The 12,500-nt window shown below is 45.2% G+C and overlaps 1 protein-coding gene across 1 annotated transcript in view; it reads right to left on the minus strand.

Moving 5' to 3' along the window:
• LOC311233443 (neurobeachin-like) overlaps positions 1 to 12,500 on the minus strand; it is a gene marked incomplete at both ends in the record, with an annotated part of 105,726 nt that overhangs the window by 19,579 nt on the left and 73,647 nt on the right. The window contains 12 exons of the mRNA XM_084320411.1: positions 1,185 to 1,325; positions 2,118 to 2,494; positions 2,819 to 2,987; positions 3,365 to 3,433; positions 4,485 to 4,609; positions 5,329 to 5,509; positions 6,284 to 6,352; positions 6,941 to 6,964; positions 7,903 to 8,056; positions 8,944 to 9,161; positions 10,086 to 10,547; positions 11,086 to 11,796. Of these exons, the coding sequence (XP_084176537.1) occupies positions 1,185 to 1,325; positions 2,118 to 2,494; positions 2,819 to 2,987; positions 3,365 to 3,433; positions 4,485 to 4,609; positions 5,329 to 5,509; positions 6,284 to 6,352; positions 6,941 to 6,964; positions 7,903 to 8,056; positions 8,944 to 9,161; positions 10,086 to 10,547; positions 11,086 to 11,796 (2,700 nt within the window). The remainder of the gene's footprint in view (positions 1 to 1,184; positions 1,326 to 2,117; positions 2,495 to 2,818; positions 2,988 to 3,364; positions 3,434 to 4,484; positions 4,610 to 5,328; positions 5,510 to 6,283; positions 6,353 to 6,940; positions 6,965 to 7,902; positions 8,057 to 8,943; positions 9,162 to 10,085; positions 10,548 to 11,085; positions 11,797 to 12,500) is intronic.

A 12,500-nucleotide genomic window follows, 5' to 3' on the forward strand; every position in this document is an offset into this window, starting at 1 on the left:
ATCCTTAAGAACTTCTACTCATGTACAATAGAGAGCATCCTGACTGGCAACATCACCTCCTGGTTTGGGAATAGCACTGCACAAGACCGAAGCAGACTACAAAGAGTGACACGTTCAGCCGAACGCACAATTGGAGGGGGGCTCCCCACCCTCCAGAACATTTACAACAAGCGTTGCAGGGGCAAGGCTAAGAGAATCATTAAAGACTCCAGTCACCCGAACAACTGCCTCTTTGAACTGCTGCGGTCAGGCAAGCGATACCGGAGTCTCAAGGCGAGCACAGAAAGACTCAGAAGAAGCTTCTATCCCCAGGCCATCAGGCTGCTAAACGAACAATGAACACTACACAACAACAACCATCAAACGCACATAGCACACACATCCACACGCACACACGCACTTTAAACAAACACACTGTAGCACCCACTCCACACACTTTATAGCACACACTCACTTTAAACAAACACACTGTAGCACCCACTCCCCACACTTTATATTTATTGATGAAGGATTGCACTACAACTCGTACACCTTACTGTAAATTGTACCTAAATTGTACCTCATCCCATTTCTGCTTTGCACTATATAGTACTGTACATTAGTACACTGCATAGTATTGTATATTATATGGTAACTCAGTTACGTCTATTCTGCATCGAACATTGTACATATGTCTATACTGAACACTGTGACCTCATTTTCTACTTCTAAATTACATGCTATACTATGTTATTTGATACTATCTTGTCTAGCACAGTCTCTGGAGCGTAACAATAAGAAGCATTTTGTATGAAAGTATTCTGTACTTCTGTATGACAACTATTAAAGAAACTTGAAACTTGAAAAACTTGAGAGGAGAGGAGAGGATGAACCTTCATCTGCTACATTGTTCCTGTCAGTTAAATCCCATCACAAGTCTTTCTCCATCACAGTAGGAGGGGTATCTGACTATGCCCCCTCATCCCTCTCTCTATCTTTTCCGTGTTATTTGGATGTGTATATGTTTTGAATGTGTTCTATTGATTGGTTTATAATATACATATATCATTATTTTGTATTATTATTATAATTGTTTTATTATTTGTTGATGGGAGAAGCACTGTACTCAGTATTGGTGTAATAAAGATAAAGCTCTCTCTCTCTCCCTCTCTGTATCTCTGTGTGTAAAGGAGCCAAGATGTAGCCTGCCTGTCAAAGGAGTGGAACTGCATGGGCAGCATGGGGTGCGTCTTCAGGGCAGGATCTGGGTGGTAGGGTGTAGGCCCTGCCTCCTGTCCCGCCTCCCCGCCGTCTACGGGTGCTGCCACCAAGCTCTTCAGGATCTCCTGGGAAACCAAAAGAGGGCCAAGAGTTTAGAATAGTCACCAGTTCTAGACACAAATGACAAAAGCTAGAACTGTATGTAGTGTGGTAGTGAAAGGGTTAACACTTTGTCGTGTGGCAGTGAAAGGGCTAACCTTCTGTATTGTCGCAGTGATAGGGTTAACCATTTGGTAGTATGGTAATGAAAGGGTTATAAGTATGTTCTAAGTACTACTAAGCTGTTTACAGTGTGTGCCGCCATACTGATGTGACGACAGATAACGATAACGTTTGGAAAAAGAAATCCAGCGCCAATCAAAAGCGTGCTCTTGGTCGAACGGCAGCATTTCTGTGGCATGAGTTCAACAGACCTCTTCAACTGGAACGCAGAATTAGTTATTTGGTTTAACACCGTTTTTCAGTATTCTTACATTCTTACAAAGTGATTCATTCAAATGTACCACTGCATGTACAGTAGGTAGGGGGGACAAATACAGGTTTTGCTAAAGATGTATTTTAATGTACACTGTAACAAATAAATGTATTTTCACAGGAAATTCACTGTATTATTTTACAGATTACTTTTGTTTTTCTACTTTAAGTGTAAATGCCATACAAATACAGTGAATTACCTTTTATCAAAATATTAACCATTAAATAAAGGTTGTAATCTGTAAATGTATTTGATTTTATTGTAATTTGACAGTATTTGGCAACCATTGATACCAGACATTTACCGTTTTCTTGCAGCTTTTTTTCTTACAGTGTACCCTTTCTCACCAACCACCATGTATGCAATGTACCCATAGACCCACCTTGACATTGATGCCCTTATTGGTCTGGCTGATGCTGGATATGGACGAAGGAGGGGCTTGGCCAGAGTTGTGGGCGGAGTTAGGGTTATGGGGAGAATCCAATAGGCTCTCCTGTGACCTCCTGACCTCTGACGACAGGCTGCATAGCAGGTCGGTCCCTCCTCCTCCTTCTCCTCCTCTATCTCTGTCTCGATCTCTGTCCGTCTCTCTCCCCACCAGCCCGAGGCCCAGGCTCATCTCCGAGCCGTTCATAGACCCGGCCACATGGCCCTCCTCCCCGATACCCGAGTCTGTGTGGGGGAGGCCGCCCCGGGGGGAGTCCTCCAGCGGGGTGGGGGTCTGCTTGTCACGGTCAGAGAAGGACGAGGACGGATGCTCTGAGGAGAAGCGATGACGGAGAGATGACGAGAGTGAGGAATTAATGCTACTTAATGAGGAAGGAGCTTCGCAATTACACACAATTACAAGAGCATTGGCAGTTTTTCAAACATCGACTGGCAGCATTTTATAATGACTTTTCAGCTTTCATTTCCTGTACATGTCTCTCTCTCTCTCCTCTCTCTCTCTCTCTCTCTCTCTCTCTCTCATTATTGTTAGCCTAGAGCTTCTATACGCGCCAGAGCTAAAATGATGTGTCATCGTTAGCACATTCTGAATGACCCTGTTCTAGTTGCTGCGAGGAGCAGAGAGACGTGACCGACCTGTGCTGGTGGGGGAGTTGATCTCGTGGCGGATGCTTCTCCCTGATAGGCTGGTGGACCTGCCAATCTCACGCTGGGGTTCCAGGATGTCCCGGTACTTGGAGACCATGAGGACAGAGATGAAGTAGACCACGGCCAGGGCCAGGAACTGAGCCTGCTTACTGTCATCCTGCAGGCGTGCAGGAACACACACACACACGCACACACACACACACACACACACACACACACACACACACACACACACACACACACACACACACACACACACACACACACACACACACACACACACACACACACACACACACAGTGAGTTTAAGTGGTAAACCACATTGGCAGCCATATAGGACAGTCAAATACGAATAGCCTGGTTTCTTAAACTATGAGTTGGGATCCACAATAGGACAGAGAAAAATCTCTTTGGGTCCCTGATTTTTAAAGTTTAAGAATCCATGCTCCACAGTATTGTTGTACAACACACACACACACACACACACACACACACACACACACACACACACACACACACACACACACACTTACCACATCTCTGAAGACCACAGCTCGAAGGCGATTGATGTCCACATCCTGCAAGAGTCTGTCTGGGTCCTGCTGCATACGAGACAGAGTATAGATTGACATGTTTGTCTGGGTGGGTGTGTCTTGTTGTATGTTTGTGTGTGTGTACTCATGCATGTGTCTGTGTCTGTGTGTGTGTGTGTGTGTGTGTATGTGTGTGTACTCGCATTTACATTTCCTACAGCTACAGTAAGGAGGTGTACAGTTATTTTAGGAGAGTGAGTCTTGTGTCCTAAAATCGCACCATGTTTTTCTTTAAGCCGATATCAAAACAGAAACATCACACTTCAGTGGTATTGGTATTAATAGACAAAGAGCTCCCACACACTGTCCTCCTCACTTACTGGTAACCACTGAGACCTACTGTACACAACACTTATGTTTTGGGGTTGCGGGGGGGGGGTCTTGAGCAGAGGTACAAGGTAGATGCCACATAGAAGTCCTACACACCATCTGAACGCTTGGACCCTGACGATTCATGTGAGATGCAGCTCAGCGCCGGGTGTCACATTGTGTATTGATTTGCGCCTACTATATATATATATATATATATATATATATATATATATATATATATATATATATGAGTATATATGAGTATATATGAGTATATATATATATATATATATATATATATATATATATATATATATATATATATATATATATATATATATATATATATATATATATACTCATAGTGTGAACATTCAGTGTGGAATAAGGGCTTGGGACATCGTTAAAAACATCTATATTCGGAACAACGTTTTGGCACAAGGACCTTCGTCAAGTTTACTTCATGAAGGTCCTCGTAGCGAATCGATTCCAATAAAGATGCTTCAGCTGCAGTGAGTGAAGAAGACTGCGTGCGGCAGCTCTTTGTTTCTTTTACGGTCGACCCTCTGTCTTCTCTGACGCGCCTGTCAGCTGGGACTCTAGTCTAACGGTATTGGTATCAACATGCAAGAAGTGTGTGTGTGTGTGTGTGTGTGTGTGTGTGTGTGTGTGTGTGTGTGTGTGTGTGTGTGTGTGTGTGTGTGTGTGTGTGTGTGTGTGTGTGTGTGTGTGTGTGTGCTGTTATCACCTTGCTGGCTGTGGAGGCGTTGTGGAGGCTGTCCTGGGACTTGCTGCTGGTTAAGGATGACTTGCAGCCTCTGTCTCGTTGCCTCTGTCTGCACTCCAAGCAGTTCCTCACCGCCACACAACACACTGAGAGAGAGAGAGAGAGAGAGAGAGAGAGAGAGAGAGAGAGGAGTGAGAGAGATAGAGGAGAGAGAGGAGTGTGCAAGAGAGATAGAGATAGAGAGAAAGAGAGCGAGAGAGAGATGAGAGAGATAGAGAGAGAGAGAGAGAGAGAGAGAGAGAGAGAGAGGGAGAGAGAGAGAGAGAGAGGGAGAGATGAGAGAGAGAGCGAGAGAGAGAGAGAGAGAGAGAGAGAGAGAGAGAGAGAGAGAGAGAGAGAGAGAGAGAGAGAGAGAGAGAGAGAGAGAGAGAGAGAGAGAGAGAGAAAGGGGGGGGAGAGAAAGAGGAGAGAGAGAGTAACTATGTATCACACCTTGGGAGTTTAGGTTTAGAGTTTTCAAATCAGATGTTCATATCAATGATCACACACAGGTAAACACTATAAGCACCAGGGTACAGGATCAAAAGGTAGACTCAGGGACACGATGCCATAGCAGGAACTCAGAACACATTGTTTCAAAGATGTGCAAAAAATAAGCAGGGGTCGTGAGCGCCCCCTTATGGCACTTGCTTAACCTTAGCCAGTATGTTTCATTATAAACACCCTTTTTTCCCCAATTTGGTGAATTAACTTTTGATCAGTCCTTACAGCGTCTTAGCACTATAGCTTTGGGCCCTGACATCGTTCCCCAGAGTCTCACGTTGAAATGCCTGAATGGTTAAGAAAAGCTCAAACTCACACATACCCAGTCGGAGGCACTGCCTCATCAGCCCGCCGGACGACATATTCTTCTCCGCCTCGATCTCGCTGAAGTTCAGGGAGCTGGCGAACACCAACACGTCCACCATGGCCATGAGACGAGACAGGAAGGTGACGGCGGTCTCCGACGACATGCCCTGAGTCGCCTCGATGTTCTCCAACTCCGTCTGAGACGAAAGGAAAAGGGACAGAGAGAAAACAACGTTCGCCCAAGTCACTGAAAGTACGACGGAAGCTGGTCGAAGCACCGAGGCCGGCTCCATGCTCTCTCATTCACTTTCAGAGGAGAGACGGTAGCCCAGTGGAAGCCACCACATTAAGACACTGACATGGCTTGGGTTCTTGCACGACCGTAACCAAAAAAAACAACCACAGCTTATCGGATCATAACAGGAAAAGCAGCCTTCGGTGTATCATGCTGGAAAAGTGAACCATTTCGCCATATACTTGTATGGCGAAATCTGGCGACATGAGGTGCATCTACCACGCGACACACAGTAGGTACGGTACACAGCCTAATGACACACAGGTGATGGCAACGGTGAGAGTGACAGCAGGTGACGGTGGTTTCAAGGCCTACAGGCAGAACCGGTAGCAGCGTTGGGACTGACAGGTGAGGGGTGAGGTCACGACATGAGAACATACTACATACAGAGCTACTGTAGACAAACTACCCTTATGATGCGAACAACGTACAGTGTTCAATAATTGGTTTGTGACTCTCTCTGCAGGCTAAGGACATGAAGGTCGGTGGAGGGAGCAGTCAACAATCCAAGTGCGTCTAGACTAGGGAGCCGTGTGGTTGAGAGACAGGGGAAGGAGACACACACTGAACAGGCACACACAGAGTGAGGAGGACAAGAGGGGCTTCGGGTCGGTGGTCTTATCTCTTCCCGGTGATCGTGGGAGACCCGGGACACACTTTTTTAGTTGTTACGCACCTCTCCCCCAGGAACAGGGGCCACCTCCTCTCCCTGGGACCCCCCCTGGGGTCCGGCTCCGCCTGCCTTCTTTAGCGTTGAGGACAAAGGGGAGAGGCTTAGCAGATGCAACCCCTCAGCACTGGTCATCATTGGTTTTAAAGAAATTACCCCCTCCAAACTCCCTCTCTCTCTCCATCCATAACAAATACATATTTCACCTCTTCGGCTTGGACTATCTCTTCTATCACCCGTTTCCAATATATTTTATTCCTCTCTAACTTGTCTGTTGGCTAGATCTACCGTACAGTATATATTCACCATTATCACTATTAGCCAGTAGTGACAATAGGAATATTATATTGTTTATTACACAATGTTATACATTTTTATTTTTTTTTGTTAACAGATATTAGGATATTACACTGTTATGAACCTGGAGTCTAACAGATATAACTGCGGTAGAGAGATGTACCGGTAGACCTAAGTGGTACCCGCTACCAAATAAGGAGCAGTACACGGGGTAGTATTGACTTAGCAGCAAAGAAACACGACAAATAGAAACACTATGGATGCCAAACAGCCAGGAGGTTAGTGTCAAGTCACAATGGTATAAAACAAATCAACCATAACATAGTTATTAGTAAGAATACAGAGGGGGGGGAGACCAGAACTTACAGTGTTGGTACTACCCTTAGAACTCTGCACATGCACAAAAACAAACAAACAAACAAAACAGAGACAAACAGACAAGGAAAAAAGACAAGGAAATACACAGAACACAGGAAACACAGAGAGGAAAAAGAAAAAAAAAGATGATTAAATGAAAAGATTATCAAAAATATCAAAAAGAAAACAAAAAGAAAGGACAGGATTATTACTTGAAGTGTTAGAAAGCAGATTAAAAAGACATGGTTTAAATACTTTCCAAAGACACGCCAGATACTGATACCAGTGTTAGACTGAAGTTACACGCAGGAAGAACACACAGAAGAAAGCAATCCAGAGAGCAGTTTAATCATGCTACCCTGTTTTAATATTCATGACCAAAATAAGCATTATATATAAATCAATTAATTAATTGTAAAAGTATCCTCCCTTGTTTTGGAGACATTCCCAAACAATCATGACTATCATTATAAATCATTAAAAAAAATTAAGAAAAGTTCCTAAATGTAATGAACACCACAAACTCTTGGTCCTATCCCCTGATGTCCGATCAGTGATGCTCTCCAGGGCAGAGGTGTTTGTTAAAGGCGCACTGATTCTGATACTGCTGCCATGTTTCCGCCTGATACCAGGCTGACACTCTTGTAATCGGTAACAGCAAAGGCCACAGATACCAAGGAATGAGTACCAGCACAATGGTATTTGATGCCAATCAAATTAGGTTTATCGTTTCAGTTACCTTAGAAAATACAACCAGGTTTGGATTTGATTCAATCAAAAATAAGTAATGTAACTGTATGCATAAGTACTCAAAACAAAATACTTGTACTTGGTCAGCATGTTATTGTCGCACTTCTGTTGTCTTGTATCATATTCCCGTCGTGACCGCCGGTGCTGCTGTGCTTTGCTTTGGTCATGCTTACTTAACAGTTCTCTGTCCCACCACAGAGGGGCGGACTAGAGCCACTTACGGAGGGGGAGGTGGCGGCGGAGAGGAGAGGCAGGATGCCTCCACAGGCGATGATGATGTTGTCCACCATCTGGGAGATGAGGTGGATGGTGTTGTGCACGAAGATTATATTCTCGTTGCTGTTCACAAAATCCATCACAGACTTGGTGGAATGGCTGAAAGAAAGAGAAGAAGAAAAAGCAGATTGTCAGTTTTTAACGATGTTGTTTTAAAAGGGAGGCGTTTGATTCTACAGCAGGGTTGTGGTTCTGGTGGTCAAAGAGACGGTAGGGCTCCATCCATTTGACAGAATATATGCCTTCATTGATTCAATCCTTTATTAATCCTCGAAGAAGGCGGTTGAGGTTTAACCCTCCTTTTATTACAATGCCATCGGGATTTACAGGCATATTAAAGACATATAAAAAAACACAAAATAAAGACGAGGAAAATAAAATCAGTTTAGATAAACAAGACATTGAATAAACACAGATGCAAAACAATTTATAAGAAAGTAGATCAAAATGAAAAACAGTCATGGTCGCAGGGAGATTATTTGTGATCATGTATTTAAACGGTCCATATTTTCAAGAGTTGAAGATCATTCCAAGAAGCCGGGGCGTTGAAACAATAGGCTGAGCTTCCACGTTCAGTCTGCACTCTGTGGACCTTAAGCATAAGCGTCTGAGCAGGTCAGATGGGGCACATATTATTATTATTATTATTATTATAGTTACAATCTAGCAACATTGTGATATATGATGGTAATTTCCCAGCAATGGCCTTAAAGATAAACGGATACCAATGTGTATTCAGCCTCTCTGCCAGAGAGGACCACGTTATCACACAGGATGCAGTGGTGAGCACCGTATCTATCAGCAGTAACACATCTGAGAGCAGAACCACAGACCGTGTCTAGAGGTCACTTCATTGCCCTCTTTAGAAAATCGCAATATCGTTTCACATCATTCTGCTGGTATATGGGAGTCGGTAAACAAAACGGAAAATAAATTAAACAAACGTTCCATGGCTAGTGCGACAGGCCGCCCCGTGTGCCTCTCACCTCCGCCAGACGTGCACGTCGGTCTCCAGGGCAAACAGCAGGTCGGTGAGCAGCCTCTGGTGCATGGGCGACCACTTGAACTCCGGGATGCGGAACATGGTGGTGCGCGGCCCGGGGCTGAACTGCCGCCGCTGCTCCTCCGTCATGGGCATGCCCCTGAAGCCCAGGTCCACGCGCAGGTCCCGCTCCAGCTGGGCCGCGGTACGGCCGTGGAGAGCCTGCGGCGGAGAAGAGGAGGTCTCAGAGAGAGGAGTCCGGACAGGGAACAATCATATCGGTTTGGACAGATGTCACATATTGCGATATGATTCAACGATGTGAGAGGGAATTATCATTTTGTATTCATTGTTTGTCAAGTCAAGTCAAGTCAAGAGTTGTATTTGTCACGGCATACAAGTATACAATGAAATGCGGGGGGTCTTGCCCGCAATGATGTGCATAATACAATAGTAATATATAATAAGAATCCAATAGAACGACATTGTGCAATAAAACAAGTAAACAAAGTAGGGCATATCGGTATCTGTACATGAGTTATTTACAGAGCGTGGTAGGACATGCTAGGTCCTGTGGTAGTGCAGTACACTGTTAGCTACGGATGAGGCACTGGGTCTTTATGTACACTGTTATACAATGCTATATTGTAATATATTATAATAATATAATAATACAATCTCAAGTTATACTATACTATTCTTAAAGTGACCTTTCCTTTTGTAAAGTGACCATAAGTGTGAGCGTGTGCAGCATGAGTGTGTGTGTACTCATGTTAAAGTGGTTTTCCTTTTCATTGAAAAGAGGCCTGTAAAAAGATGTTTCATTAATTCTTCTTAAATCTTCTCTGCAGCACAAGGCTTCATTTAGAATGGTATGGTATTTTGACTCACATTTTGCCTTTATCAAATAAGCGATTTCAACAAATTTCAACAAATAATTGTGCAGCTCTAAACTGGACTAGTAGAGGAGGCACTTTTGGATCATCTGCCAAAGGAACTAGTACATTTAAAAATCTACCTGCAAAGAATGTCCTTCTTTTATTTGTCCAGGTTTATTGGGGAATCAAGGCCTACATTATGGGCTTAAAACCCTTTTGTTTTGTTTATATTTATAATTATTTATATATGTCAAGCCCACACACTCACCGGTGTAGTGGCAGTGGTTTGGATCTTCTTGATATCTTTGTCCTTGCCATCATCAGACCTCTCTGTGTCTGAGGTGGTGCTGGCTGTGTCTCCTCCAGCCTTAGCCCCTGTTGCATCTCCCTCGGCTCCAGATGGGCCCTCCCCCTCTGGGTACTCTGGCCTGGAGGCTTCCTGGGCCTGGGCCAGGGCCAGAGCCTGGGCCTCAGCCTCAGCGATGGAGCTGATGTCAGACAGAGGGCTCTGGATCTTAAAGGGCCCGTCCTCAGGGAGCTCCCCAGGAGTGTGGCTCTGAGTCTGGGTCAAATCGGAACTGCAGCTGGTCATGTGTGCCAGCAGGCTGAGATCATCACTGGCACTGGTGGAGGAATGAGCTGGGACTGACCCGGATGGAGTAGGCTGGTCTGGGCTGGGCAGCACCAAGGGGTCTGTAGCTGCCAGGGCAGGGAGCAACTTCTCATCCACCTGGAGGAGTGAAAGAAAGAAAGAAAGAAAGAAAGAAAGAAAGAAAGAAAGAAAGAAAGAAAGAAAGAAAGAAAGAAAGAAAGAAAGAAAGAAAGAAAGAAAGAAAGAAAGAAAGAAAGAAAGAAAGAGAAAGAAAGAAAGAAAGATTAAAGCCCCAATATCTGATTTTCTTTCACCATATCAATGTGGAATATATTCACAAATTAACTATGTGGAACTTTCTTTACCCATTATAAATATAAATATAAATCAAAATACAATTCTGTTTCAAGAAGGTATTTCAAATGTCACTGTTGTTGTTTACAAAAGCTGTGCCCACAATTTTATTCTAGGTTGACATTTGGGTCACAAAGCCTCTAAATGATTTCCTTTTTAATTTATGATGACAAAAGGGAAAATAATTATAAGAATGATAAATGCGTTTTGCAGGCTCTGCAAATGTAAACAAATCACATTCCCCTGAAAAAGGCACAGTGCACCTTGAAGAAAAATAATATTATAATCAATGTTTGAAAATCTATAACACAATAACTCCCACCTTGCTGAAGAGGAATCCATTGTTGCTAGGGATGCTGTCCTTGTCGTCAGCCAGCGTGATGAGAGGCCCCATGTTCCCCTCATCCTCCAGGCTGACTCCCGACAGCCCCAGACTGGACGTTATGCCGACCCCCGACCCCGCTGTGTCGTCCTTAGGCACCAGGCTACCGTTCAAATTCTGGACTACGGCACAGTAGGCACTGTCTAGGAGAGAGTCCACCTCCACTAGAGGCCCGTTCTCCATCGCTCCTCCTCCACCTCCTCCTCCTCCCCCTACCACTACGCTCCCGCCCAGGCCTTCGGGGGAGAGGTCCAGGTCGTCCAGCTTCACCTCCGTGGCCTCCACCTTCTCCGCCTTGATGTCCACCAGCAGGTCGTGGACCTCCACCCGCACCCCGGGCCCCGCGCTCTGCTGCGCCCCCCCGGGGGTCAGGGCCTCCCCGTTGGGCCGCTTCCCGGCGCCCTCGGCCAGGAGGTTGCGTGAGTCTCCGGCGGCCCCCCCCTCGCTGTACTCCGCCTCGCTCTCCGGCGTCTGCGTCTGGGAGTTGTCGTCGATCTCCAGGTTGCCGTTGATGACGGGCGCGGCCGTGGCAGAGAGACCCGAGATAGTGGAGACGGAGCCTTTCTTCCCCTTCTTCATGTTCTCCTCCTCCTGCCGCTGGTACTCCTCGTACATCTTGGCCAGGTACTCCTTGTGGGCCTCGTAGGTCACCTGGACAAGCAGGAGCATGAGACACGAATCGATCAGTTATTCTATCAGGAGAGGGAGGGCAGTACATTTATTAGCACTTAGAAATAATGAATAACTTCTTATAGCCAGGTTGTCCTAATGGGTTTCATACAGTAAGTCATCTGTTATTTTAAGGATTTCCGCTCACTCACTGTACTCTGTCTCTATACTGTTATTGATGTTAATCGTTGTTTCCCCACCTCAGCACCCACCGCACTGGCCGTCCTGGAAAGGGTCTCCCCCCTTTCAAAAGGTTTTTGTGGGACTTTGTCTTCCCTGAGGGTTCAAGGTCAGGGGGTTTCACCAGGGCGGGAGTCGCTCCATTGAAATGTGGGCCTGTAAAGCCCTTTGTGACATTTGGGGCCATATAAATAACACAACTTGATTTTGGACACTAGCTTACAGTAGCAGAGCTGCTTGGCTACCATCTCCATAATGTGAATGAGGCTTTAGAAAGGTAATGTTGTCATAACCCTCCGGTCCCCGCTCCCCTTACCCTTATGGACGTCACAGATTTACATCTTAGACATTATGGGACTCATATCGGAGGGAGAGAAAGCCACGATCATAATAATATGCATATACACTGGAACTGTGTGTGAGTGTGAGGCAGGGTATTGCTTAACAGAAGCATAATGTGTTCAGTCAATCTTCCCTGTGTAAATAAAGCTTGTACAGAAAAATAA

The sequence above is a fragment of the Notolepis coatsorum genome, assembly GCF_963971535.1.
Source record: "Notolepis coatsorum genome assembly, chromosome: 8".
In the NCBI taxonomy this organism is placed as follows: Eukaryota; Metazoa; Chordata; class Actinopteri; order Aulopiformes; family Paralepididae; genus Notolepis; species Notolepis coatsorum.